Source organism: Falco cherrug, chromosome 12 (assembly GCF_023634085.1).
Source record: "Falco cherrug isolate bFalChe1 chromosome 12, bFalChe1.pri, whole genome shotgun sequence".
Classification (NCBI taxonomy): domain Eukaryota; kingdom Metazoa; phylum Chordata; class Aves; order Falconiformes; family Falconidae; genus Falco; species Falco cherrug.
The window spans coordinates 9,239,644-9,266,731 of NC_073708.1; the positions used below are offsets into that span (position 1 = coordinate 9,239,644).

At 61.7% G+C, this 27,088-nt stretch overlaps 4 protein-coding genes across 23 annotated transcripts in view; 3 read left to right on the top strand and 1 right to left on the bottom strand.

Annotated features, from left to right (window-relative positions):
* The first annotated feature begins 1,337 nt into the window (after positions 1-1,337).
* LOC102055121 (flavin containing dimethylaniline monoxygenase 5) lies at positions 1,338-6,827 on the top strand. 3 transcript variants are annotated; one of them, XM_027798239.2, is made up of 10 exons: positions 1,338-1,516; positions 2,139-2,314; positions 2,929-3,086; positions 3,275-3,463; positions 3,545-3,707; positions 3,950-4,092; positions 4,511-4,710; positions 5,063-5,412; positions 5,759-5,831; positions 6,078-6,827. In XM_027798239.2, the coding sequence occupies exons 3-10, from the start codon at positions 2,955-2,957 to the stop codon at positions 6,421-6,423; spliced, it is 1,596 nt and encodes a 531-aa protein (XP_027654040.2). In that variant the 5' UTR covers positions 1,338-1,516; positions 2,139-2,314; positions 2,929-2,954; the 3' UTR covers positions 6,424-6,827. The 3 variants fall into 3 exon arrangements, with proteins under 3 accessions (XP_027654040.2, XP_027654042.2, XP_005434244.2); XM_027798241.2 differs by having other exon boundaries at positions 1,431-1,516; positions 2,183-2,314; XM_005434187.3 differs by lacking the exons at positions 1,338-1,516; positions 2,139-2,314 and adding an exon at positions 2,345-2,485.
* A 149-nt stretch (positions 6,828-6,976) lies between these two features.
* On the top strand, positions 6,977-12,167 carry LOC102046805 (flavin-containing monooxygenase 5-like). Its single transcript, XM_055724392.1, has 8 exons — positions 6,977-7,660; positions 8,684-8,872; positions 8,954-9,116; positions 9,865-10,007; positions 10,264-10,463; positions 10,540-10,889; positions 11,302-11,374; positions 11,458-12,167. Exons 1-8 carry the CDS (start codon positions 7,526-7,528, stop codon positions 11,810-11,812), a joined length of 1,608 nt encoding a protein of 535 aa, XP_055580367.1. The 5' UTR covers positions 6,977-7,525; the 3' UTR covers positions 11,813-12,167.
* A 374-nt stretch (positions 12,168-12,541) lies between these two features.
* On the top strand, positions 12,542-20,531 carry PRKAB2 (protein kinase AMP-activated non-catalytic subunit beta 2). 11 transcript variants are annotated; one of them, XM_055724405.1, is made up of 9 exons: positions 12,572-12,604; positions 13,539-13,745; positions 15,216-15,393; positions 15,626-15,792; positions 16,683-16,776; positions 17,360-17,480; positions 18,729-18,862; positions 19,145-19,213; positions 19,638-20,531. In XM_055724405.1, exons 3-9 carry the CDS (start codon positions 15,232-15,234, stop codon positions 19,713-19,715), a joined length of 825 nt encoding a protein of 274 aa, XP_055580380.1. In that variant the 5' UTR covers positions 12,572-12,604; positions 13,539-13,745; positions 15,216-15,231; the 3' UTR covers positions 19,716-20,531. The 11 variants fall into 11 exon arrangements, 8 of the variants coding, with proteins under 8 accessions (XP_055580382.1, XP_055580383.1, XP_055580380.1 ...); XM_055724404.1 differs by having other exon boundaries at positions 12,575-12,604; positions 13,506-13,745; XM_055724406.1 differs by having other exon boundaries at positions 12,581-12,604; positions 13,542-13,745.
* Positions 20,532-20,668: 137 nt separating this feature from the next.
* Positions 20,669-27,088, bottom strand: part of LOC102046635 (myomegalin) — a 35,789-nt gene continuing 29,369 nt past the window's right edge. For 4 of the 8 annotated variants that reach the window (XM_055724400.1, XM_055724401.1, XM_055724399.1 and 1 more), the window contains 17 exons: positions 26,893-27,012; positions 26,385-26,808; positions 25,910-26,145; positions 25,633-25,684; positions 25,106-25,332; positions 24,529-24,723; positions 23,761-23,982; positions 23,452-23,583; positions 23,200-23,319; positions 22,930-23,107; positions 22,721-22,845; positions 22,377-22,478; positions 22,007-22,194; positions 21,623-21,760; positions 21,405-21,543; positions 21,238-21,284; positions 20,669-21,036 (listed from right to left, as the gene is read on the bottom strand). In XM_055724400.1, the coding sequence (XP_055580375.1) occupies positions 20,941-21,036; positions 21,238-21,284; positions 21,405-21,543; positions 21,623-21,760; positions 22,007-22,194; positions 22,377-22,478; positions 22,721-22,845; positions 22,930-23,107; positions 23,200-23,319; positions 23,452-23,583; positions 23,761-23,982; positions 24,529-24,723; positions 25,106-25,332; positions 25,633-25,684; positions 25,910-26,145; positions 26,385-26,808; positions 26,893-27,012 (2,741 nt within the window). In that variant the 3' untranslated portion in view covers positions 20,669-20,940. The remainder of the gene's footprint in view (positions 21,037-21,237; positions 21,285-21,404; positions 21,544-21,622; positions 21,761-22,006; positions 22,195-22,376; positions 22,479-22,720; positions 22,846-22,929; positions 23,108-23,199; positions 23,320-23,451; positions 23,584-23,760; positions 23,983-24,528; positions 24,724-25,105; positions 25,333-25,632; positions 25,685-25,909; positions 26,146-26,384; positions 26,809-26,892; positions 27,013-27,088) is intronic. The other 4 variants (XM_055724395.1, XM_055724396.1, XM_055724398.1 and 1 more) reach the window with 4 other exon arrangements.

The following is a 27,088-nucleotide window of genomic DNA, read 5'->3' on the forward strand; positions in this document are numbered from 1 at the left end:
CCTGCACCCCCTGCAGCCAGAGGCTCTGGCTCTGCCAGCCACCACCGCAGCTCCTGTGCTCCGGGCAGGCTGGCTTTCCTACCCTGGCACCCTTGGTCCTGGCAGCCTAGTTTCTCATGGAGGACTGCTTGTCCTTGGCGGGAGGGGACCGTGTGGAGCCTCTGTAATGAGTCAGGGCTGAGACTGAGCCAGAAAAGCACAGAATCCACATCAACAGAGGCCACAGCCAGATGGAGTGAGGGCTCTGGACTGAGCTTAGTGACTCTCGACATCTGACTGGGAGTGACTGGCCCCAGGTGAGGCTTGTCATGGCCATTAAGGTCTATTAGTGCACTCAGGCCCTTGAAATCATGGGATAAGTCGTATTAAAACCAGGCAGTGTTTAAGGGTGAAGGTGCAGGAGCAGCCTGGGGGCTGCTGGTACTCCAGTGCCTGAAAAAAAATCCCCTGGGTTGCACCATGTGCCTGGCAGCCGCTGGGCCAGTCCAGCAGGTACACAGCAGCACCTGGCCAGCCCTCCCACCCCAAGGCAGAGACAAGCTCTGGTGGCTGTGCGATTACGGGCAGCTGGCATGCTGTGGCATGGTCAGGGTTTGGGATGATCTGGGCTTGTTGGGCTGTGACAAAACATCCTAGCTTTACTTTTTCCCAAAACCACAGTGCTTTTCATCCAAGTGGTTCTTGCAGCTGTTGGGATCCTCCTCTGCAGGCCATGGAAGAGTAGGGCAGCAACTGTGTGTATCTGTGGCTTCTTCCCACATGCATACGCGTGTGCTAGAAGTTGCTCCTGACTCACCTGCAGGACCTTCCACAAGCTGCTTGGTGCTACCCACCATCACCAGTGCATGGCCCTGCTGGCTCACAGGCTGCCCAGCCACCCTCTCACCTCAGCTCTGCCTCTGCCCGCCTCTGCCAGCAAGACCTCTGATCTCCTTTTGTGCTTGTGTCCATCGCTCCTTGTCACTCGTCACTGGCCGAGGTGCCAGCCTGGTGATAGGAAGGAGGAGACTGGTGCTTTCTGCTCAGCTTGGCCCACAGCACAGGCACCTCTGCCCGCTGTGGAAGCCCTGAACAGATGTGTCCACATGCCCTGCCCACCACACCGCACATCCCCGGTGCTTGCCAGATGCGGGGGGCTGTGGCTTCCCCATGGACAGCAACAAGCCATCCTTGACTGAAATGCCATGGCTTGACCCTGGTGCACTCCCGTGGTTCCCTGTGGCTGATGGCAACGGTTTGGTCGGGCCATGAGCCCAAGCACAGTGGGGACAAAGTCCAGGGCTGCGCAGCCTCTCGTAGCTGCCAAGGGAGAAGGGCAAATTTGAAGACAACCTGCGCAGAGGTTTCATACCACAGTGGTTGGGTTGAGGGCTGGGGTAAAGTCTCCTGTACCTGTTGCCCCTGGACAGTCCCTGCCGAACTTAGAAAAGAGCCAGAAGCCAGCTGAGAGCGGAGCAGGGAGGGTGGCACTGCCAGTGCTGCCCCCTCGCCATCCCCGTGCCAATCCCCTTGCCCGGTAAGAGATGCTTTCAATGCTTTTCAGCAGGCAGGCACAGCGTGGGGGCTGACAGCTCGACACCTCTGCCCCCGGCAGAGATCAGCCCTAGCCAACACTGAGGGACAGGAGGAGCTTTATTATACTTACCGCAAACATATTACGAGTCTTGGAATGTTAAAATGGTTTCAGCTGCAGAGCTTGGCCCCTCTGCAGCCCTGCGCCTTGCTCAGCTCTGGGGTGAAGCTCCCCGGACACAGGAGAGCAAATTTCTCCTGCAGCCCCCAGGGGCTGTGCAGCCACCGATGTGCCAGAAGCCAGCGGTGGGCTCCCCAGCCGCCTGCTCCGTGCCTCCAGCTGCCCGGGAGAGCCTTTTCCTAACCAGTCCCACCACCCCAGCACCACTGACACCCCAGCAGCATGGTGCTTCTCACACCCGGGTCCTGCTGGCCCAGGAGCCGGCCGTGGGGATGCTATGCTCATGTGCCCAGCCCAGGGCCACGGGGGGGGGTGGGGGTGACGTGGTGCTGGGTGCCACCAGAGCAGCCGGTGCTGCGTGTGCCCCGGGTATCGGCATAAACAGGGTTGGGCTAATCCTGATAATTCCAAAGGTTAACACTCAGGGCAGTGTTTGCTTACGCAGTGTCCATGCCACAAGGGCCAGCTGCGTCTCTGCCTCTCCTGCAGCCCCGTGTCCCTACGGTGTCCCAGCACGGGGGCTCCCAGCAAGGCGCCTGCGGTGGCTCCTTACACCACCATCCCAGGCTGTAGCAAGAGCCGCTGCCGGAAGAGCCAAGCAGGCAGCTGGGAGCCAGCCAGGTACAGCCTTCCTCTCCCCGGCCCCGTGGGAGGCGTGACGGAGGGGGAGGCCCTGCTCACGGCCACTGCACACCATAAAGCCAAGCCACCGTTGGGCGTCACGGGTTGGGACAACCCGGCAGGGGCTCTCCTGTGGCTCCGTGCTTGCCGCTGGCCTTCCCTGGGCAGCAGGTCGGTTGCAGTCCCCGGTCCCTGTGGGTCACTGGCATGCTGTGGGTGCTGGGGTCGCACAACAGGCATCTCCCCGGGGAAGGGAGAGGGCAAAGGGCAGGTGGAGGGGCTGTTGCCCACCCTGGAGGGAGCCGTCGGTCCCCGCGGCAGAACGGGGCACTCTGGCACTCCTCCACCACGGGGACGTAGCGTGGGTGAGAGATTTGGAGGCTCCCTGGCACTCGGTAGCATTTCCCCTCATGGCATTCAGGGGCAATACCGTGGTGGTGCAAAACCCCAGCACTGGCCAGGTCCCTGCCGGGGAGGGGGACAGCAGTTGCTTCACAGCTGCCCCGGACAAATTTTTGGGGGGCTACCTCTCAGCTTGGGACCTCTTTGGTGCACAGGGCCAAAATTTTGCATGGCTGCACCCCTCACCCCCCACTCTCCGGCACTGTCCCCAGGCAAAGACCCCGTGGCGGAGGGCAGCATGGCGAAGAGAGTGGCCATCATTGGAGGGGGCAGCAGCGGGCTGTGCGCCATCAAAGCCTGCCTGCAAGAGGGGCTGGAACCCGTCTGCTTCGAGAGGACAGGGGACATCGGGGGGCTCTGGAGGTTTGAGGTAAGCCCTGCTGGCCACGTGTCCTGCTGGGGGGCAGCACCACAGCAGCTGGAGACCAGTGGCAGCTGGTAGTGTTGCACACAGCCAGCCACGGCAGGGTCCTGGGGGCGAGGTTGAGGGTAGGGGCTTCACACAAAGGGCCGCCACGTCAGCCCTGGCCAGCCCTGAGCCGTGTCCCGCTCCCACAGGAGCACCCCGAGGAGGGCCGTGCCAGCATCTACCGCTCCGTCATCATCAACACCTCCAAGGAGATGATGTGCTTCAGTGACTTCCCCATCCCCGACGACTTCCCCAACTACATGCACAACTCCAAGATCATGGAATACTTCCGCATGTACGCCCGGCACTTCGACCTGCTCCGCCACATTCACTTCAGGGTGAGAGGTGGGGGCTCCGGGGGGCAGTGGCGGCGGGGCCAGGGGGCACGGGGTGCCTGACTCTGCCTCCCCTGCCCCCAGACCAGCGTGTGCCGGGTGTCCAAGCGCCCCGACTTCGCCACCACGGGGCAGTGGGACGTGGTGACGGAGCGTGATGGGAAGCAGGAGGCGGCCGTCTTCGACGCTGTGCTGGTGTGCACCGGGCACCACACGGAGGCACATCTCCCGCTGAACACCTTCCCAGGTACCGCCCCGTGGGCTGGCCAAGGAGAGACCCCAGCAAGCCCAGTTGTGGCGGTCTCTGTTCTTCCTGCTGCTCCTCCTCCTAGCCCCAGCATTTCCCTACCTTGCTTTGGCTCCAGGAGCAGTCCCACGCTCCCCAGAAGGGGTCTGGTGGGGCCAGGGAGCATCCCCATTTCAGATTTTGAGGAGGTGACCCTCCAGCTCAGCGGCAAGAAGCCAAGCATCCCTCCTCCCTGCCCACAGGAATCGAGAAGTTCAAGGGCTTCTACCTCCACAGCCGAGACTACAAGGACGCTTGGGCTTTCACTGACAAGAGGGTCATTGTCATCGGGATCGGGAATTCAGGGTCGGACCTGGCCGTGGAGATCAGCCACACGGCCAAGCAGGTGAGCAGCAAGAGTGGGGTCCTGGGGGGCAGGACAGCCCCCCATGGGACACTGCTGGCTCCACAAGGACACCAGGACACAGGCTCTGGCACAGCCACTGCTCCGACCTGGCACTTGCTGGTTTTGGCAGTGCTGGCACCCACCAATCCCAGCCACCAGGCAACAGTGGAAGTCAAGACTTGATCCCGTATGGATACCCTGATTTCCATCCCCAAGCCCCGGGCTGGCACTGCCCCTGCGGCTCTTCCCTACCTCTCCCTGCTGGGTGCTGACCGCCAGCTCATTGCCGTCCGGGTCTTCACTCAGCACTTGGGCAGCACAAAGAGGAGTGATCCTGGGGCAAGGACACGTACCCCCCTAAGGGCAGCCCCCCAGGACCATCACAGCCTTCAGGAGCAATGCATACTTCCTTGCCCAGGTCTTCCTCAGCACCCGCCGGGGGGCATGGATCCTCAACCGCGTTGGAGATCAGGGCTACCCCATCGATGTCATCTTCACCACCCGCATGAAGGCATTCCTGAAGAAGCTGCTGAGCCCGTCCATAGTGTGCCACCTTGCCGAGAACCAGCTGAACGCCAGATTTGACCACTCGCACTATGGCCTGAAGCCAAAGCACAGGTGCCAGCAAATGCTCCCCCTGCCCAGGAGGGGCTCTCCGCCTCCCACCATGTCCAGTCCCACTTGGCCATGCTCGCTGTTCTCAGGCTGGGGCCAAGGCACCAGCCCTGGAAATGGAGTCAATAGCTGTGTTGTGCCCAGACAATGCTCAAGGGAGCCACCACTGCTCCTTCCAGGGACCCACAGTGTCACCAGTGCAGTGGCAGCTGCCCAGCGTCCCTGGGGGACCAGCCCCACTGGGAATGAGCATCCCTGGGGCTGAGCATACCCAGAGCAGGGAGCAGGGGCTGGAGCAGGACGTGGAGCAGAGACACACTACCCCAGTGCCCTCATGGCTCCTTGTACCTTCCAGGATCTTTAACCAGCACCCGACCATCAATGACGACCTGCCCAACCGCATCATTTCGGGCAGGGTGCAGGTGAAGCCCAACGTTCAGGAGTTCACGGAGACATCTGCCATCTTTGAGGATGGCACCAGGGAAGACATTGATGCCGTGGTCTTTGCCACGGGGTACAGCTTCTCCTTCCCCTTCCTCGAGGGTTGCGTGAAGGTGGTGGAGAACCAGATCCCCCTCTACAAATTCATGTTCCCGCCGGACCTGGAGAAGCCGACGCTGGCTTTCATTGGCCTCATCCAGCCCCTGGGTGCCATCATGCCCATCTCGGAGCTCCAGTGTCGCTGGGCCACCCGCGTCTTCAAGGGTAAGCAAGGCAAACCTCCCCTGTGGCTGCAGCCTGGGCTTGCACCCCTGGTGCCGGCGCAAATGGTGCACAGACATGCCTGGGAGGCAGCAGCCAGCTGTGCCATCTGGCCATGGGGAACGGCACAGCTGTCCTGCAGCTGTGGTGGTGAGCTGGGCTTTTGCCTGAGCAGCACAGGGACATCTGTACCCTGAGCCCCATGGGCTACTCCTTCCCATCCCAAGGAGCTTGGACATGCCGCAGGTGCCAGACTGCCAGCCACGGTGGTGCCAGCAAGAGCAGCACCACAGTGGCCATTGTTGCCAGCGGGGTGCAGCACCCCCATGCTGTGGCTTATCCTCCCTAGGGCTGAACAAGCTTCCCCCACGGCACGACATGGAGGCTGACATCAAGAAGAAGAGAGAAGCGATGGCGAAGGAGTAAGACCCTACTCAGGGAACAGGGAGGGAGCTGGTTTGGGCACAGCTGCATGTAGGCACCCATCCTGTCCCCTGGCTACGTCCCAGCACATTTGGCCATGCCGACAAACGGCAGGGGTGTGCCTAGCCGCACTACCCCCATCCCGCTGATTCCCTCCCGATGGCGGTCCCCCCAGTACCACCTTGCCGGCATGTGGGGCACTGCTGCCCCTGCTGCCAGCACCCACCTGCCCTCCCTGCCCGCAGGTACGTGAAGAGCCAGCGGCACACCATCCAGGTGGATTACATCCCTTACATGGACGAGCTCGCCTGCCAGGTGGGGGTCAAGCCCAACCTGCTCGCCCTCTTCCTCACCGACCCCAAGCTGGCGCTGGAGGTGGCCTTCGGGCCCTGCACGCCATACCAGTACCGCCTGCGGGGCCCGGGCGAGTGGGAAGGTGCCAGGGCGGCCATCCTCACCCAGCGACAGCGCATCATCAAGCCCCTGCAGACACGGCACGTGGAAGACCACCCCTCCGCCCCTGCCGTGCCCCTCATTTTCAAGCTGGTCGGGGCTGTGGCCGTCCTTGCCTTTGTTTTTGCTTACTTGTAGGTGCCCTACAAGCGCGGGAAGGGAGGCTCTGCAATGTGCTGAGGGGCCTGGCTGGCCACCCCCTGTCCCATGACAGCCTGGGAACCATGGCAAGAGCCCTCCTTCTGCCTGGCACGTCCCCGCCGTGGCCACACCATGAGCTTGGGATGCACAGAGTCTCCCCAGCTGCTGGAATAATGCCTCAGTGCCTGCTCTGCACCTCCCTGGGGAGCTGCTGCCAGGGCCAGAGGAGGAAATGCTCTCACATGAGTAAAATCCAGTCCCTCTCAGCCAGAGCTTTTGACCCAGCAGTAACACACTGGGCTTTTCTGTCACCTCTAACCCAGCCGTGCCACCCCTGGCCCATTCACACAATAGCTAAATAGCACAGCAGACTTCCTAACTGGATAAATGTGTTAAACAGAGACAGGCGTCTGTCCCGTTCCTGACACCACCGTGACCCCCTGCACGCCAGGGGGGATGCGCGCAGGTTTGAGGTCACAACCGTGGCAGCGTGGGTTGCATGCATGCACACACATGTATTCACAGCAAAACTGCTGCACTCAGGGTGTGCAGTGCCGGAGCAGGTCACAGGGGTCACAGCAGCATGGCTCAGTGCCACCCTCGTCACCAGCACACAGCCCCTCCAGAAGATGGCCGGGTGGGTTCGGGACCCAGAGAGGTGACAACGGGGTCCCGACCACCACATGCTGAGGCTGGCATAGCTGCTGGCTACCAGTGCTCCGAGCATCTCCTGGTTTTGTTTTCCATGCCATGACCTGCTGAAATATGGAGCTCAGCCGCATCTCACCCCCCACACCCACGAAGTCCCAGGGCAGCGTCGGCACCATTAAGCACTTACAGCACCTAATAAAACTCTTGCAGCGGGTGGGCGCGGGCAGGAGGTGTGGCACGGCAGCAAGGGGAACCTGTAGATCATGTCTGGAAGAAACACACCTCCTGTGACACACCAGCTGACCTCAGTCCTCCATGGGGAGCACAGGAACAGCCATCCCCAACTGAGCAGCACTGGTGTGACCTGCCAGGCTCCACACCCTCCTGAGCGCGTTTTGTCCCTGGCTGAGGCTTCCCCAGCATCCCTGCCACAACCACACCGTGGGACATGGCTGCCCGGAGAGTAGCCATCATCGGTGCTGGTGCCTCTGGCCTGTGCGCCCTGAAATGCTGCCTGGATGAGGGGCTGGTCCCCACCTGCTTCGAGAGGAGCTGGGACATCGGGGGGCTCTGGCGTTTCGAGGTAAGCCCCGTGCCCTGCCAGCCTGCCCCGTGGCAGCAGCACGGGTGGGACTGGGATGGATCGCTGGCAGCTAGTGAAGCACCGCTCCCTTGCTCTGCGTGGGTGCGCAGGCAGGCTTCCAAGAAAGGCCACGGAAAAGAAAAAATGCTCTGGTAGGGGGAGGTCCCCCTGGTGCCAGCTGGTGTACCAGCCACACCGGCCCTGCCTCCTTCCCCCCAGCAGCAGGACAGACCCTCCCTAAGGACCTTACTCCAGAGCTCGCTTTCCCATCTGACCCTGCTGTCTGTCCCAGTCCCCGTCTTACCCAGCCCTTCCCTGGAAGTCCCAGTTGCTCCTCTCCCTGCCCCTGAGCCGTTTGCCCACAGGCACCAAGCACTGCCTCCCCTGTGCCTTGGCTCTCCCTGCCTCGGGGGAAGCCCCGGCGCTCTTTTCTGCCCCACCTATAACAAAGCTGCTGATTTTTCCCCTGGGGACCCACCCACAAAAAGAGCAGCCTGATACCTGCCTGGGAGAGCCTGGGGGGGACGCACAGGGTGCCACACCAGCCTGGGAATCGGGGTGGTTGGGTTACAGTTCGCTGGTTCCACCCACGGTGGAGCAGAGCCAGGGCAGCGGCGCCCAGCCGCCGGGGCAGAGACCCCAGGGGCAGGAGCGCCCGCTCAGCTGGCAGCACCTGTGGCTCAGGAACCGGAGAGACCCAATGTGGTCACCGGGGCAATGACAGCGCGGACAGCTTTGGGAATGCTCTGCCTCATGGGGGCCGCAGGGAGAGTGGGGGAACCGAGGCACAAGACCTCCCACAACTTGCTGTCACCACTGCATGGCCCCCGCCAACTCAGAGCTTTCTCTTTCCCTGTTTTGTGGGGTGGGCGGTTGCACCCGGGGGAGGACGCTGGGTGCAGACAGGTGCTATGACCACCTGTGGCTTAATCCTGCACCTACAAGCATGGTGAGGTGCCTGGCAGGGCAGGCTGGCAGCCCTGGGGTCCCCGGCCGGCGCCAAGCTGTGTCCCGCTCCCGCAGGAGCACCCCGAGGAGGGCCGTGCCAGCATCTACCGCTCCGTCATCATCAACACCTCCAAGGAGATGATGTGCTTCAGTGACTTCCCCATCCCTGACAACTTCCCCAACTACATGCACAACTCCAAGATCATGGAATACTTCCGCATGTACGCCCGGCACTTCGACCTGCTCCGCCACATTCGCCTCAGGGTGAGAGGTGGGGGCTCCGGGGGGCAGTGGCGGCGGGGCCAGGGGGCACGGGGTGCCTGACTCTGCCTCCCCTGCCCCCAGACCAGCGTGTGCCGGGTGTCCAAGCGCCCCGACTTCGCCACCACGGGCCAGTGGGACGTGGTGACGGAGCGTGATGGGAAGCAGGAGGCGGCCGTCTTCGACGCTGTGCTGGTGTGCACCGGGCACCACACGGAGGCACATCTCCCGCTGAACACCTTCCCAGGTACCGCCCCGCGGGCCGCTCACCCGATCCCTCACACTCCTGGGACCACCCTCCTTTCCAGCTCAGCCCCCACCCCACTCTGGCTGCTGACAAAAATGCCTCCACAGGTTAATGCACCAGGTGGGATTGCATGAGCCTGCTGCCATCCCATCCATCTCGGTGGCCTGTCCTCAGTGCCTCTTGCCATGCACCTGACCAAAGCGCCCTGTTCTGCTGCCAGCTCACCTCCCCCACCGCAGACAGGCTCCCCGTGTGGCTGGCCACGCACCAGCTGGGCTTTCCAGCTCCCCGGCCAGGCTTGAGAGCTCAGTGCTGGTGGTGGCCTTCTCCTCTGGGTGCCAGGCAAAAATGCCTGGAGGGCTTTCAGCTGTGGAGACCCTCTGACTGGGGAACAGGCTGGAGCACACTGTCACCAGGGTCTGGCAGGATGGCACAGACCCCAGCTGCTCCTCTGCCTCCAATGCCTGACACTGGGGGAACTGCAGGAGGATTTGGGGACGGGAGCATGGAGGTCTCCAGTCCAAGCCCTGCTCCAAGCCAGGCCAGCCCCAAAGCCAGAGCAGGATGCTCAGGGCCACACTGGGCATCTCCCAGGCTAGAGATGCCACTGCCTCTCTGGGCACCATCCCAGGGCTGTGTCGCTCCTGTTGGTCCCAACCTGTTCCCAAAACACACCACCAGTCTGAGCAGGGGGACAGCCCCCCCAGCCTCACATCCCAGTATGGCATGGCTTCCCTCTCTCTTCCAGGCCTGGATAAGTTTGAGGGCTGGTACCTGCACAGCCGGGACTACAAGAGCCCACAGTCCTTTTCAGGCAAGAGGGTAGTCGTGGTTGGCACCGGGAATTCAGGCATTGACATCGCGGTGGAGCTCAGCCACACAGCCAAGCAGGTGTGCTAGGAGAGCTGCCAGGGCTGGGGTACTTATTATTTAAATCCCGGAGGGCACTAAAAACCACCGTGCCACCCCCTGTGGGCTCCTCTCCCTCCAGCACCCGGCCACAAGCACCCTATCCCCTCTCAGTGGGGGTGGCTGTTGTGGTCCCAGCAGCTGTGCTGGCATCCCTGCTGTCCAAGGAGCACGGCGGGGGCCCAGCCGGGTCCCAAGGATGCTGCAACACCACTGCCTCTCCTCTCCTTCCTCCCAGGTCTTCCTCAGCACCAAGCGCGGGACCTGGGTGCTGCACCGGGTGGCAGATGGTGGGTACCCCTTCGACTTCTCCTACCTCAGCCGCTTTGTGCAGCTCCTCCGCAGCCTGGTGCCTCAAAACGTCAGCAGTTTTTATCTGGAGAGGAAGATGAATGCCCACTTTGACCACGCACTCTATGGCCTGCAGCCCCAGCACCGGTGAGCACCTGAGCAGCACCCCAGGTACCTGGCCATCCCGCTGCCTGAGCCCACACGAGGTGTCTGTGCCTTCCAGGATCTTTGACCAGCACCCGACCATCAATGACGACCTGCCCAACCGCATCATTTCGGGCAGGGTGCAGGTGAAGCCAAACATCAAGGAGTTCACGGAGACATCTGCCATCTTTGAGGATGACACCAGGGAAGACATTGATGCCGTGGTCTTTGCCACGGGGTACAGCTTCTCCTTCCCCTTCCTCGAGGGTTGCGTGAAGGTGGTGGAGAACCAGATCCCCCTCTACAAATTCATGTTCCCGCCGGACCTGGAGAAGCCGACGCTGGCTTTCATTGGCCTCATCCAGCCCCTGGGTGCCATCATGCCCATCTCGGAGCTCCAGTGTCGCTGGGCCACCCGCGTCTTCAAGGGTAAGCAAGACAGTTTGGGGGGGATGCAGCTGGGCTCCTCCAGCTACAGCATGACAGAGTTGTTCAGCTGGTGGCATCTCCTTACATGCCAACTCCTTCTGCTCACCTTTTTACCCTCCTTTTGTTTCTTCCTGAGGACAAAACCCAGCACTGCATTTTGCAGTGAGCATCACACTCATCTGCTCTTGCAGGGGCCACTAACAGGTGCCATTCCTAGCAAATCACCTTCTCCCTTTCCTTTCCTGCCACCACTATCTTTGCCTGTGCCTCCCAGTTTGCTCCTGATGTGGTGGCATGTCCTCAAAGCCCCAAAAGCTTCCATGTGCAAGCAGAGGCCAGGCTGGACTGCAGAAGCAGCCACGTCACAGAAGCAGCACAGCCTTCCCTCCAGCTACAGCCTCCTCTTCCCTAGGGCTGCAGGACCTACCGCCATCCGCCGATATGCTGGCTGACATCACACAAACCAAGGAGAAAATGGCCAAGCGGTAAGGACCCTGCGCAGGCATCGTCCCTGCCACCATTACCCTTATGCCCACACACCAAACCCACCTGCCCTCCCTGCCCGCAGGTACGTGAAGAGCCAGCGGCACACCATCCAGGTGGATTACATCCCTTACATGGACGAGCTCGCCTGCCAGGTGGGGGTCAAGCCCAACCTGCTCGCCCTCTTCCTCACCGACCCCAAGCTGGCGCTGGAGGTGGCCTTCGGGCCCTGCACGCCATACCAGTACCGCCTGCGGGGCCCGGGCGAGTGGGAAGGTGCCAGGGCGGCCATCCTCACCCAGCGACAGCGCATGCTCAGGCCCCTGCGAGCCAGGGCCAGGGCCTGCCCTGCCTCCTCCAGCACCGTGCCGCATGTCTTCATGGTCTTCAGCATTGGCTTGATCGTGGCCACCCTCATCTATGTCTTGCTATCTCCTTAACCTAAAATGAAGGAGACAGCTGGTCCTCCCGGCAATCTGCTTCCTTTCCTTCGGGCCTGGGTGTTCCTGTAGTCTCTTGCTAGGTCTGCACCATGGCAGGAGGCACGGAATCGGTTCCTTGAAGACACGGCCTGGGCTGTCTCATCTTCCTGCGGTGCCCGGGCCACACCAGGTCTTGCCCGGGGCTGCCATGACAGGGATCGTTCCCCTTCCTGAAATCCCGGCCCAGCAGCTCCACAATCTCTGTCCAGGGGTTTGGTCAGCGCAGAGGCAGCGGGGAAAGCGGGAGCTTGGCCGGCCAGGGCCCTCGAGAAAAGGGCAATAAAGCTTGTCCCAGTGCTGAGGGGACCGGGAACCACGCTGTGTGGGCTGCCTCTGTCTCCCGTGCCCGTCCTGAGGCGCCTGCAGGCAGCCCGCTGCCCACACGCCCACCTCAGCTCAGCTCAGCTCAGCTCCCACCCGCCCCACCGCCGGCCTGCCCCCCCGGCCCCAGCCCTAGCGCTGCCCTCAACCGACATGGCCGCCCAGGGGCTGAGGTGCGGATGAAGCGGCGCGACCCTCAGCCCGCACGCCGGCCCGGCCGCCCTTAACAACAATGGACGACAATAAGCCGCCCTCAACAAACATGGCGGCTGCCGGGCAGCGGGGAAGCGGGTCCGCGGAGGGGGGGGCGCGGCCATAGAGCGGCGCGCGGGGGCGGGCCAGAGCGCCCCGCAGAGGCTGGCGGTGGCGGCGGGGGGTGTCGCCATTTTGGACGGAGGCGGAGAGCGGGGCGGCGGCGGCGGCGGGCAGGTGGGGCCGCGGTGCGGGGCCGGGGGTGACGGCGGGGTGTCACGGCTGGCCAGGCCGCCGGCGGGTGGGCGGGAGAAGGTGGGTGAGGCATGTCTGGGCGCCCCCCCCGGGCCATGCTGCGGTGGCCTGCGCCCCTCGTTCTGTGGCCGGCCTGAGCCGTGCCCCGCAGCCCCTTCAGGAGGGCCCGGCCGGGCCGCTGCCGCCTGCCGGCTCCTCAGGGCCGCGGCGGGCGCTGGCAGGGCAGGGGAGCGGGGCCCGGGGGCCGGCCGTGCCGTGACCGCGCTGCCGCCGCCTGGCAGAGCCCTGCTCCCGGCCGTGCTGCTCGGCGGGGCCGGGCAGGGAGCGCGGCTCTCCCCGGCTCATCCCCTTCACCTCACGGCACCCCGAGCTCGGCTTCCCCTCGGGAGGCGGGAGCGGAGCCCGGCTTCCCCGGGTAACCCCGGAGGTGCCGGCCGGGCAGGCTGCGGGCAGGGAGGGTGCTGAGCAGAGACCCCGTCCGCCCAGAACAAACCCTGCCAGGCTGGCCAGTGTTCCCCGCTGCGGGAAGCTGGTGTCCCGGGGGTTTGCTGGCCGGGTGGGAGAGGTGGCAAGCGAGACATGGCAAGGTGTGGTGTTTCCAGTGTGGTGGTCCGAGTGGGGAGGTGGAAGGGTCTTGCAATCCGGCAGCAGGCACCCACCGTGCTGCGGACTGCAGCTGGCAGCGGCTTGCTGCCAAACTGGCAGCAGATGCGCTGAGGCACCGTGGAGGCTTCGCTTGGGCTTTGGTATGGGCAGCGTTTCCATCGGTGCCTTGGAGGTACTTGCGTACGTCCCTTGGAGCGTGCTGTGCTGTGGGGGCTTGTCTGAATGCAGGAGGGTTTGAGCTGTAGAAGTTCATTCAGTAAAAAGCCAAGTACCGCAGGCTATGTTCAAAGAGTTGGCTGTCCCAGCGCAGCAGGGTGCCTGCGATGCAGGAGGTGGGGTGGTCTTGTCTGCACGGGGTTTTGGATACCATGCGCTGGAGAGGAGCCGCCGCTTGGGAGAAACCTCAGGAGGCATTTGGAGAGCGTGACCTGTAAGGGACAGCCAGAGGGACTGGATTCCTTTTAGAGAAGAGAAAGAGAAGCTTTCACACCTGTTAACACCTGCACGCATCTCTCAGGTCAGTCTTGGTACAAGAGAATGTTCAGCCTTTCCTGCCTTCCTCCCCATAGATAGTAGTAAGGGAGCCTTAGCGGAGATACTGGGGAAGAAGCTCCTCCACAGCAGGTCTAGTGGCACAGGGGCAGGTTTTGTGAGGAGCTGACTGAGCCTCCTTCGGGGCAAAGGGGGAAGGTGTCAGAGCAAATGATGGCCCTCATCTGACCTGGATCTTCAGGTACACTTGATCCTCACCGAGAGGGGATGCTGGTATGGGTTAGCTGCCCTCCCGAGCTGCCTTTTAGCCCTCAGGATTTAAGAAATGCTTTAGTAATTGCTCCATAATGTTCTAAAGCCTGGCTTTGGCTGGCAGCCTTGCCTGGCACCCTTCTTATAATTTGATCTTCTAAACAAATCCTCAAATGTCACAACTAAGCACATGAACCAAGGCAGGCTTGCCTTGCCCTGCAGAGCCCATGATCGGCACGGTAAGCTGAAAGCTGCAAAATAACTGTGGGAAGGGGGAAAGAACCCCGGTCCATCTTGGCTGCTGGGAACTGGGTAAGGCCTGACAAGCCCCGTGTAGCTTGCAGAGGCTTTGTTGTTTGTCCCAAGAGGCACGTAATTATTCCTGGCCTGGTGCCGTATGGCCACTTCTGTTCTGCGTTCTCTGAGCTGGGTGAGACTGGGGATGATGGCCCACCTCCTGGCATTCAGGCGGCTTCCTTCATCTTGTGCCTCCAGATGGCCAGGCAGATGCCAGAGTGCCCGGGGTGGTGCCACTGGTGAGGGTCACAAGCAGACCTTCTCGCTGCGCTGTGCCGCAGCTGGCATGGTGACTTGCTTGGTGAATCATAAGTGAATGCCATCAAGAGCCGAGCTTTTTGCAGACACTACAGCATTAGTCCTACACCTTGGCCAAGCTCCAGCTTGGACGATTCCACTCGGGCAATTTAAATGCTCTCTGTCACCTTTGCCAGGCGCTAGGCTCTGCTCTTCTGCCCGCAAGCTCTTGGAGATTTGTTGGGAGCTGTTAAACAGCTGCTACTTTCACTCTCCGGCTGTTTTCTTGCTGGATGTAGGGGATTTGTCTGTAGAGCCTGACTGCAGGACTATGAAAGAGCCTCTGTTAATGCTAAGCAGTTGATTTGCCATAAAGGTTGGCTTTATTTTTCCTGTCAGCCCCTCTATTAAGCTGGCTGCTGAGGGCTTGTGTGGAACGCAGCATAACTAGTATCAGTTTTGGAGTATAACAATTACTGGCTTAACTAGAGTGATGGTTCATAAGGATATGACTATAATTAGGTCAAGCTGTCTTGTTTATTAAATTCCCATTCAGCTCCCAAACTTGGCAGTGGGAATGAACTTTGGGCCTATTTTAGATCTGCTGTCAGTCTCCCCTGGCAAAGAACACTGGGAAACAGCGCCTTTGCTCCCCTCCTCACTGCCAGAGTCTATAGACACAGCCACACTGACGTCCTCTCTCTCACAGGGGCTGCTGAACTGTCATGGGGAACACTACCAGTGAGCGAGTGTCTGGGGAGCGCCATGGCTCCAAGTCCCATCGCTCGGATGGATCCGGTGCCCCCCACCCTGCCAAGGAGCACCCACACAAGATCATGGTGGGCAGCACTGATGACCCCAGTGTTTTCAGTACCCATGACTCCAAGGTAGGGGCTGGTCACTGCCTTCCCTGTCCTGCCTTCTGGGGACCTGGCTGGGGCTTCAGCTCACTGGCTGTGCGAGGCTGTGCTCCTGACTATGTGAGGGGGCTGTGGAGAGCTGGGAGGCTGGAGGCATTCTGCGATGCTCTTGTCTCGGTTGTGTAGATGGGCTGGGGGGGAGTGAACGTGGTCCCGATCGTCTCTGTGTCTCCGTCAGGCTCTGATTTTCTTTGCTCAGATTCCTGGGGACAAGGAGTTTGTGTCATGGCAGCCAGATCTGGAGGAGTCAGCGAAACCATCCCAACAGGCTCGTCCCACTGTCATCCGCTGGGCCGATGGAGGCAAAGAAGTCTTCATCTCCGGATCTTTCAACAACTGGAGCACCAAGATCCCGCTCATCAAGAGGTAGCCAGTCCCTCAGGTTACTCTACGTTCTCCTCTGCTCCATTGAAGGGAGTGTTTTCCCTTCTCTGTGCTGGTTGCTGTTCCTTTTGCTCACCTGGCTTTTCTCAGTTCACCCAAGCTGTAGGGTCTGAGCCCAAGTACATAATGATCTTCTTCCCTGGGTGGTGCTGTGGTGGTGGTGGGAGGTTGTGAAACGGAGGGGCAGGGCAGGATGGGCCACATTGCTTGCCCAGCTGGATGCCACGCAGCAGCTGGTCTTGGCAGCAGAGCCCTGCCCAGGTATGCAGCAGTCCTCTGGAAGCTGTCAGCTCTTCCCTTGGCTGTGGCCTTACCCTGTGCCTAGTTGTGTTGTTGCCAGCAGGGGTTGTTTGTTTGTCCCTCACGTGTCTTCCTGCCCCAATGATGTTGTTGCTGTCCTGCAATACATCTGTGATTTCGGTGGAAACGCCCTGTAGGACTCTGGGCGTAATCCCAGCAAATCTTCTGGAATGGGTTTATCTCAATTGCAGGCTTCACAAACAGAGCTGCTACACTTGCTGCCCGCGTCCTGCAGTGCCAGCGCAGAGTTAGATGCTTTGCCCACGCTCCTCCCCAGTGTCTTGCGCAGGGTGCCTGTCACGTTCTCTGTGCATGCAGGGCTGGACTGCCTGCAGCTCTCCGTGCAGCTGGACTCCTAAGGGTTTGAGCCGTGCTAGTGCTCTGAACGCTCACTCCCATTGAGTCTGTGCCTTAGATCACTGACGATGAGCAAGCCTAACCCTGCATGAAGGTGTTGGTGTAGAGGGGCTGGGCAGTGCCTGAACAAGTGCTGTTTTCTGGAACCCCATGGAAAAGCAGCACACAGAGCATCAACAGGGTAATGCTGTTGCATGTCTGTTCTCTCTGCACAGCCACAACGACTTTGTCGCTATCCTGGACCTCCCAGAAGGAGAACACCAGTACAAATTTTTTGTGGATGGCCAGTGGGTCCATGACCCATCCGAGGTAATGCTCAGAGTGTTAATCCTGCAGATCTTGTCTTATGCAGGGGACTAGACGTGACGTAACTGCAGCAGAGGGGGAACAGGAAGAGCAGAGGGTATGTGCCAAAACAAAAGGGGCATCTCCATCCCATGAGTCCTTTCAGAGGCTGGTTCCTCTGGGCTTAGACACACTGTACGGGGAAATGCTGGGGAGGTACTGAGGGGCAGGGAAACACCAGAAGGCCTTTAAGTCCATTTAAGAATTGGCTACATGGGATGATGGGCCAAGGGGTCAGCACTCACTTGCCGGTTCTCCCAACTGAATCATGTGGTAGCAGCATGGGAAGGAGAAGACACTTGCCAATTGGCATGTAGCAGGATGGAGGGTGAAAATAGGAGGTGATGTAGGAGACTGGGAGTAAAGGAAAATCCCCTCAGGGTAAACAGCAGAGATCAGCAAGTGCAGAGCAGAGCTAGACACTGGCCACTGGTGCTCTGAGGTAATGGCACAGCGATGGCAGCTCGGGCCAGGAGGATCTAGGATGTGTTGGGTGTGCTTTGATTGGAGGTAAACATAGAAAGACTCTTAGGTCAGTTCTTTCCAGCCAGTGGTCACCAGCCAGATGGGGACAATTAACAACCTGATTCACGTCAAGAAGTCTGACTTTGAAGTCTTCGATGCTTTGAAGGTGGATTCCCTGGAGAGCTCAGAAACCTCAGGTCGGGGTGAGTTTTTATGTGGCATTACAGCTTTGCATGTGCTAGTTTCCACCTCCTCTACTCTGAGACTCACTGCTCTGGGGTCAGACAGACCCCTTGAGCAGAGGTGTGGGCCTGCACCTGGGAAGAGTAGCGCTTGGCAGCATGTCCTCAGCAGCCCACAGCTGAGGCCTCATTTCTATGGAGGGGCTGTGCTGGTGTAACTTGTCCTGTGCTAGCCGTGTCCTGGAGCAGGGTCAGTGCCTGTGCGCGGCAGAGGTGGCCGTTTCAGACTGGTGGACGCCAAGAACGTCAGGCCTTTCTGTCTGCTCAACTGTAAGTCATCTAATCTGGGGTACAAGCTAGGCAAGAGCAGAATCCAGGTTATTTTCAGCAGCTACTCTTGGTTTTCACGCCAAAGTAATTTGTACTAGTGCTAGCACATTGCAGACCTCCCTCTCCACTTGTGTTACAGCAGCAGGTTAGGTTACCGTGCAGACACTGGCAGTGCTGGCTCGGTGTGTAATGCTGGCAGGTAGCTCGGTCGTGTTTCGGTCCAGGGCGCTCCGAGTGTGAGCTGCCATCCCTGGTACAAACCCTGTCTCAGATGGAGCTCAGATAGAGCTCATCTTCACGTCCTTGCCAAGCCTGAGCAGGAGATACTTTGCTGGAAAGAAGCCAGCAAGCAGCAGTAGCTCCAGGGAGATGGAGCCCTTCTGGGTGCTGAGTGTTCCGAAATGGTCAGGTCAGGTGTGGTGGGGAGATACGGTTAGCCCAGCTTCCAGCGACCCCAAGCTCCTGTGGTCCCTCACGTGGGTTGAGCAGCTGCTCAGTCTAGACTTCCCATTTTGTCCTTCCTGGGACCTCCTTGTCAGGCAGTCCTGCAGCACCGAGAGCACGCAGGCGTGCTGCTTGCTGTGCCCCTGCTGCAAAGGGTACAGCTCTGGGGCGAGCTGGCTGCTCGCTACAGGGAGAGGGACTCAGCTGTGCTGAGCGCCACGTGCAGGGGTCTTGGGGTGGATGCTGCAGGGCGCTTGTGTTGTGTTAGTGCATGTACTGGCTTGCAGCCCTGCTTGGAAATGCCCGGGGCTCACCTGGCTGCTTGTTGTGCAGTGAAAAGGCTGAGCTGTTGCTGTAGGATATGGGGTCATGGCTCATGGGAGATGTTTGTGCCTGGAAGACCCTGCTGGGTCCTTCCCAGCTTCTTGAGAGCTGCTCTGTGCTCGCCAGTCCTGCTTTAGCCATTTCACGTCTCCTCCTTTCTCTTCTCTTTAGACTTATCAAGTTCACCGCCTGGACCTTATGGCCAAGAGATGTACGTATACCGGCCTGAGGAGCGCTTCAAATCCCCACCCATCCTCCCACCTCACCTCCTCCAGGTCATCCTGAACAAGGACACCAATATCTCGGTGGGTACCAGCATACTGCCAGCACAGAGCGCCACGCTGGGGGTGGAAAGGGAGTCCTCCCTGCAGGGAGCCTGGTCTCCCCTTGGCATTTCCTGGGAAAAGCATCACTTTTCCCATTAACCACACTGGTTTGGCCCCTTGCTCTGCCTGCTTAGCTGAGCTCTGTTCCTGTTCAGAACAGCCAGAGACACCAGCAGCTCAGATTGCCTGAGATGGCAGCTCCCTGTGATGGCTGGGGGGTCAGGGCTCTGCTGTTCCCCTGTGACACTCCTCTTCTCCTAGTGTGACCCAGCACTGCTGCCCGAGCCCAACCACGTCATGCTCAATCACCTCTACGCGCTCTCCATCAAGGTAAGGGCAGGTCCCCTGAGGCCGCTGGGTGAGGGAAGGGGAGCTGCTGTGGCTCCCAGGAGCCTGCAGCACCTCCAGGGAGCAGAAACTGGGCGGCTGTGAGGTGTAGAGGGTGGTGCAGGGGTGGGAGGACCCATGCAGGACAGCTCGGCTGCCCGGTGAAGCGTGGCGCGCGCGTGGGTGTAGGTGGTTGTCTCCTTACAGTTCCCTTTAGCTGCCTGCCTGCCTGCAGCGTGGTGGAGCTGAGCAGCTCTGGGCTCTCCTGCTGTGCACCAGAGCCTCCCTTTGCTCTGCCCTGCCTCCCTGTCCGGGGTGTTGGAGCCTCGGGCGGCAGGCCGGGCTGGGGCTGCTCCCCACGCCCGCTCGGCGCGGCCAGGCTGCGCTGCTCTCCCGCCCGCCTCCACTGATGCGGTGCCTTTCTCAGGACGGAGTGATGGTGCTCAGCGCCACGCACCGCTACAAGAAGAAGTACGTCACCACGCTGCTGTACAAGCCCATCTGAGCTGGGGCCTCGCCCGCCCCCCCACGCAGGACACGAAATGCCGCTTTGTCTGCACACACTGGGCCACGGGACTGTGTGAGAACTGGCTGCTGGCTCCAGCCTCAAACCTGGCAGGGACACGGGCCCCATCCTACTGGTGTGGTTTGATTTAACCCTTGGTTTCCGCCCAGCTACAGCTCCCCTTGGCTTCTGTGAGTCTGGGGGCCACTTGGACGCTCACCAGAATAGCCTTTCCTTGTGCCCAGCACGGAAACGGCTTCACCCTGCCCTTCTTCTCTGGCCTACAAGGTCCTGGCACTGCCCCCAGCCCAGGCCTCCAGGACCGTGTCCTGCTTGCCGAAGGTTGCTGTGCTATTGATGAATCTCCAAGGCCACCTTGATCCCCAGGGGCTCTGGGGCACCCCAGCCTGCCCCACGTCCCGCAGCCCTGGCTGTGGGGCTCCCCAGCTTGGAGGAGGGCGCTGGGCTCTGGCTGCAGCCCCGGCCCTCTGCCAGGTTCAGCACTGAGCCAGCAGGAGGGAGGGTACAGCCGGACGCAGCCACGCTTACCTGCCACTGGGACAGCACCGACAAGGACCGCGCGCCCCGTCCCCAGCATCGGCAGGATTTGCCACAGCCGGAGGGGCACCTGCGCACACCCACGCTGGAGGGGGCCTGGGGAGAGCGGAGCAGAGCAGCTGCCCCCGGTCCCCGGCCGCACCACCTGCTGCCGGAGCAGTGCCATGTGACAGGGTTTTCTCTATTTATTACAGTATTTATTGTTCTCCATGCTGCTGGCTTGGTGTTGGAGGGGGACCCCGGAGAGGAGGAGAGGGAGCACCTAGTGGGGTGCAGAGCTGCCCTTGGGGTGCTGGGGTGGGGCTCAGTGCCCATCCCCACGGGGGCCAGCCAGTGCCTACGGCACCCTGCACTGGGGGTACCTTGGGGAGCGGGGCACAGAGAGCTGCAAGAGATGAGCGTGGCAGAAACACAACCCAAAGTAGACCTTTATTAGGAACTTACAACTCCTGAACAGAACATGGCATTTCTTACATCTTCCTCCCGCACCGGGGCCCTGACGTGCCCGGGGAGCCCCCAGAACGCAGCTCCGCTATACCTATCTATATACATATACAGACACGAGCAGGGACGGGTAGGTAGCAGGGTTACAACTGGGACCAAGTTCTAGGGTGAGGGGGTGTGAAATGCTGCTGGGCCGCAGCGGGCATCGCTTCGTGCCCGGTGCTCACGAGACGGGCAGGGCCTGCTGGGCCTTCACCTGGCGAGTGGCAGCAAGAGGGAGTGCTGCCACGTCGGGCCTGCACCAGGTGGCTGCCGTGCCCTGGGGACAGTTGAAGAAAATGGGTCGCTGTGTTCCCCCCAGCACATGCACCCAGCTGACCCCTCAGCACCCTGCTGCCCACCACTCTGCCCCAGGGCAGAGGGGTATCTGCTATCTGTGCCCATCCCCAGGGCATCAGGGTTCCCCAGGGGAGGGGCACCTGCCCCTATCATGCGCCGCCGAGTGCCAGGGCGAACTCACCTCCAGGTTTGTCCTGGCCTTGCGCAGCATATTGTGGGTCCTGGTCACTGTGAGGGAGAGAGAGGGGGTCGGTGAGGTCCCTGTGCTGTGGAGCCACCCCATGCGCATGGGGACCAGCCCAGCTTGGCGGTGCCACCCCGCAGCAGGATGCCACCCAGGCCACGTACAGTGGGTCACGATAAACTGCTCCATCTTGTCCTTGAGCTGGGCTGTACTCTGCAGCTGATGGGCCATGCTCTGCAGAGCATCCTCCCGCTCAGCAAGCCGGGCCTGCAGCGTCGCAATCTCACCCTGTAGCGCCTGTTCCTGGGACAAGACGAGCGTGATGAGCAGTGAGCAGCCGCCCCCCCGGCCCCTGCAGCACCCCACCCCGCCCTGTCCTTACCTTGTCCTGGTGCTGGGCAGGGCTGACGGGCAGCACGGTGCTCCAGAAGGCAGTGAGGAGAGATGTGCACTCCTCCAGGATGCTGTGCAGGGTGCTGGCACTGCTGCAGAGGTGCCCCATGCCTGACCACCCCAGGACCTGCGGGAGAAGGGTGCAGGAGTGGGGTGCTGCCGTGGCACCTGTATCTGCCGCACCCGGGGACTCGCCGTGCCCAGCCCGACACAGCAGGGCAGTGCCAGCAGCAGCCCCCGGGCTGGAAGCTACCAGCCGCTTGCCAGCCCTGCAGGCCTCGGGGCGAGTATTGGGCTGAGGAGCAGCTTGATGCATGGTCCACAGAGAGTCTGGCCCCCAGCTGCCGCCAGCCCCATCCTGCCCATGCTTTACCTCCTTTCCCGGCAGCGGGCAGCTGGGCAGCCTGGTCGCTGGGTGCATGAGAGACATCAGCTCATGGGCCAGCCCTTTCCCCTTCAGGATGCGCTGCTCCAGGGCCCGGTAGGTGTTAGGGCAGGCAACAACGTGAGCCTGTGTCGGTTCCTTGCTCTTCTTTGCCAGTGGGTCTGCCCCACGTGGCTCTAGGGAACAAGCAGGGCTCGGTGAGAACCACTGCCTGCTCCCCCCATGGCTGTCCCAATCCCATCCCGGGGGCTTGGCTCTGCCCTGGGCTCACCACCCCTGCTCAGCAAGGGTGCTGCCACAACTTTGTCAGGTCTCAGCAGCCCCTGAGGCACAGAGGTGGGCAGGCTCCAGTACCCACCGGCTATCCGCTGGGCCGCCAACATGTCAGAGGGCAGTGGGGAGAAGTGGGGAGCTGCTAGACTTGTGCCAACATCCCGCACCGGAGGAGACGGGAAGCAGCCTGGAACAAGAAGCATGTGAGCCCCTGCGGACAGGTGTGGCTCTGTGCCTGGGGCTGCTGCGCTCCTGCCCTCCCTCTCCGCCTGCCAGCAGGGCCACCATGTCACTCCTGCTGCCACAACAGGCGAGGTGCTTGGGACCGCCCAAGCGTTGCAGAGGGGCCAGGCCTCCCAAGACCAGGAGCTGGGCAGAAGGGCCGGGGCAGGCGGCCGGGGCTGGGGGCACTGGATGCGGGTCCCGTACCTGCGTGGGCCTCAGCAGAGGGGCCAGGGAGGCTCTCACAGACGTGCAGCTCCGTGCGCGTGGTCTGCAGGAGCCGGCAGTGCTCCTCACACTGCTGCTGCTGGAGCATCACTCTGTGCTGCAGCCTGCAGAGAGGTGACACATGGGTACGGTGCCAGCCATGCCACCCAGCCCTGCTGGCCCCAAAGCCCCAGTGCCCCGAAGCTTACCTGTTGTTTTTCTCCTGCAAAGAGCGCTGCTCATCCCGGAGCCGGCGGACACTCTTTTGGTACTCGGTGAGCTCATCCACCAGCTTCTGCTGATTCCTGTGCCTCTGGTCCAGCTCTGCTTCAGCTTCCCGTGCCCGGGCGCAGGCAGTCAGGAACGCCTCCTGCACCTGCGCTAGCTCTGGGGACAGAGAGCATGGAGGTGTCACTGCCACCCCGCTCAGCCAGCACCCTCTGGGACTCAGACCCAGGGTGCTGGTGGTGCAGCCCCACCTTGGGAGAGGTGGTCGCGCTGAAGCCTCAGAGTCCGGTTGTCCTCACTCAGAGCCTGGTTCTCCCTGCTCAGCTGCAGCCTCAGCTCCCGTGTCTGGGCATGGATGTCGCTGGGCAGCCCTGCAGAGGGGGAGTGGTGCCGAGTCTCTCTCCCCAGCATGCCGCCACGCACAGGGTGAGCACCCTCCCTGTGCAAGGGGGCGTGCAAAGCCTGCCCCCCCCAGCAGCCCTGGCCTCAGTGCGGCACTGTACCGGTGGCCTTGCTGGTGGAGGCCAGGCGGCGCTCAAGTTGCTCCTGGAGCCGGTCATGGGTGCAGATGGACTCCTCGAGGCGCTGGCGCAGGCTGCGGATCTCCACCAAGTGTTCCTCCAGCAGGTCGGCCCCTGCCACAGCCGGGGAGGTGGCTCAGGGCAGGGAGATGGCTGCGCCACCTGCCTCGTGCCACCCTCTATCCTGCCCCACACTAGAGCCATGTCCCACAGCCACTGTGGTACCAAGTCTCCTCCCTGTCCCCTCACACCCAGGCAGGGTGCCCCCCTGCTCTCCAACACAGCCCTTACCTGTTAGCTTTTGGCTGGCGGGGTAACCGGATGGCAGGGCCCCGCAAAGCGGCTGGCCGGGAGCAGGCACACCGCAGCGGGCGCGGGTGTCAGTGGCCCTGGGGATCCCAGCCAGGCTCTGCAGCGCACCGTGTCGGTTGAGCAACGCTGGGGCTTTGCTGCCCTCTCCTAAGGAGCCCGGTGGAGCTGTGGGCTTCACTGGTGCCACGGGCAGCGTCAGGCCTGCACACACAGGGCAAAGCGGTGAGGAGGAGGAGAGCAGGGAGGAGGAACGGGGGGTAACATGCTCCTGCCACATGCTTTTTGCCCACTTCTCGCTCTGCCCAACAGTGCAGCCCGGCGTCCCCCCACAGTCACCCCCTATTGCTGACCTCCTGCCCCAGTCAAACCTGTTCCCCCTGAAGAGCAGGGGCTCTGCCAGGGCTTGCTGATTACGTGACATGAGTTGAGGGGTCTCAGCCCCGCTCCTCCTATACAACTAACCACACCAGCCCTTTCCCAGAGGCCCTAGGATGTGCAAGTGTCCACGCCACGGGCTAGTGCTACCTCAGGCTGCATCCATCCCACCCACCAGGTCCTCTCTACATGACAGCCACATGTCCCCATCGTCCCCCAGCCAGAGTGATAGGACCCAACCTCAAAGCAGTAGCCCCAAGCAGGAGAAAGGCCAGGGCAAGACAGGCAAGTGGGAGAGGGTGGGGGGCCATGCAGCACAGCAGAGCATGCGGGGCAGGCAGGACCAGCCCCATGCCAGAGGCACATGCTCACTTTCTCCCAGCTGCCTCTGGAGCACCTGCAGCTCCTGCTGCACGTCGGCCAGGGAGCAGACAGGGGTCCCACAGCAGCCCAGGAGTGGGGGGGCTGCGGGAGTGGGGCACCCAGCAAGCAGGAAGGGGGGCAGCTGGGAAGCCAGAGGAGGCAGGGGGGCACTAACAGGTTTGGACAAGGAGTCAAAGCAGAGGCCTAGAGACAGGAGAGAGATGGAGAGAGATGCTAGCACAGCTCTGGCTCAGCCTGGCAGGGACCCCTCCTCCCCATGGGCACTGGGGATGCTGGCACACGAGTCCCCACATCTGGAGACACTGTGGGATGGGACAGCCCACAAAAGGCCAGTCAGGTCCCAGCCTCGCAGGGCTGTGGTACCATGGCAGGGCCCCCCGAGATGATCCCTTGCAGCCCCAGGTGCTGTGTGCTCACCCCCCAGGTTGGCACTGGGGCACAGCGCCACACAGGCAGCCCCTGCCCAGGTCTGATGGCCATCTACTGCTGCAGCGACCCACACACCACAGAGGGGCTGCATGTCCCCAGCCCATGCTTGCAGGCCACCGCAGGCACCCCATGGTACCTGCAAGCCGGACAGGCTCCTCAGGGCACTGGCTGCACTGGCTGCACTCACTGGCTTCATCCCCGTCAGAGCGGGCCTCCAGCCCCTCAGATATGAAGGAGGAACTGGTGACAGAGCAGGATAACTCAGAGGGTGGGCGGTTGCTGCCAGGGGATTCACAGTGCTCCCGCAGTTTCACCTCCGGGTTCTCGGTCACCTTCTCCTTCTCCTGGAGTTCCTGGCTGAGCCTGCAGAGGTGGCCCATCCTCAGGGCTGGCAGGGCAGGGTGACCCCCATTCCACAGCTCCTCCCTGCTGTGCTGTGCATGCTCCAGCATGACACACCACATCCCACCTGTGCTGCAAGGCTGCCTGGAGCCACAGGGTGCCCAGCCCAAGCTTGGGGCTCCCCATCCCCAGAGCAGTGGCAGCCCCAGGGCATCCACCTAGAGCAGAGAGCCCAAGGGGACCCAGACCCCCACTCCCAGAGCAGTGATAACCCCCAGTGTCCCCACACAGAGCCCCCAAGCACTTTCTAGGAACAGGTACCTCAGCGTCAGGAGTTCATGGCTGGTTTTATCCTTCCCATATGCTCGATCTCCTGAAAAAATAAGCCAGGAGGAACCGGTTAACGTCTCCATGCCCCAGGCTGCCCACTCCCCAACAGCCATAGCAGGACAGGATATCCCAGCTTGAAGCAGGTAGCCCACACAGCACATGGTGTCCAAATAGCCGCAGCTCTTCACAGCACCCATTGAAGCACCCCTTCCTGGCACACCGTGCCCCATGATGTCCAGCCCCAGTGCCCTCCCCAAAAGGTACTTACTGGTGCCCAGCTTCTTGCTGAGCCTCTCTGACAGCTGCCTGCCCTGGTCTAGCTGCTCCCGAAAGCCTTGGCCCAGATAGTAGTCAATGTCGGTGCCATGAAGGAGGTCCTCAAAGGACCGCAGGGCATGGTGCAGGTGCTGGGCTAGGCTGTGGCTCATCCTGTGGCCCTCCCGCAGCGTCTGCCGCAGGTGGCAGAGATCCCGAGCCTGTGCTTGGATCAGCCGGTGGTAATTCCTAGAAGGGATGGGCAAGCAGGAGGTTCACAGGGCTTCCAGACCCACCCAGAGAGCATGGCAGGGATGGGGTGCCATGGGGGGAGTCTGTCCAGTATCTACCACTGGGGCTCTGCCCCACTGTGCCAATGCCCCAGGAACCTAGCTACAAGGAAAGCACGCAACAAACAGCTGCCCCCCTTGGGCACATCCTGGAGACCCCCATGGCCCCCTGTCTAGTCCCAATCCCCAGGGCCATACCATGACTGAGTCGCAGATTGCAGCTGCTCAGGCTTGGTTGCAGACAGCTGTGCCTTGAGGGGGAAGACGCGGTGCTCCAGCTGCTGCCAGCTGTGGTGTGCCCGCAGGTCAGATGGGCAGAGGGTGCTGTGGCTGTCTGACTGCCAGCCCTCGTCCTCGTCAGTGAGGCTGTGGGCCGGGGAGGCCAGCGCTGTGGGACCCAGCGGGGGCTGCTCGGCACCTGAGGTGTAGCCACTGGTGACAGAGACAGAACGGGTACGGCGCTGCAGGCTCTGGGTCACCTTGTTGGCATTAGGCAACTGCGCCTTACGGTCCTGGATGTGCTGGTGCAGGGCCACCACATCTGCGGGGGCCATGGTCTTCTGGGCAGCCTTGCCTGCCCTAGGCATCCCTGGCTGGAATGGGGCCTCCAGCTCCTCACATTCTGCAAAGGGGACAGGGCACAGTGTCACTTCTTCATGCCAGGCGGGCAAGGCACAGGGGTCCCCAAAGCCTCAGCTCTCCTTACCAGGGCTAGTGGCCTCATCCCGGTCGGCCTCGGTCTCACTTCGCCCGCATGTCTCGTAACCCAGGTCCTGGAAGTCTACCTGCACTTGCTTGCTGAGCTGCCGTGTGTGGGGTTCACCTGCTGGGCAGCCCCGTCAGCTCAGGGTCCCCCTCAGGACAGGATTCACCACCCTGCCTCGTGCGCACGGCACGCAGGG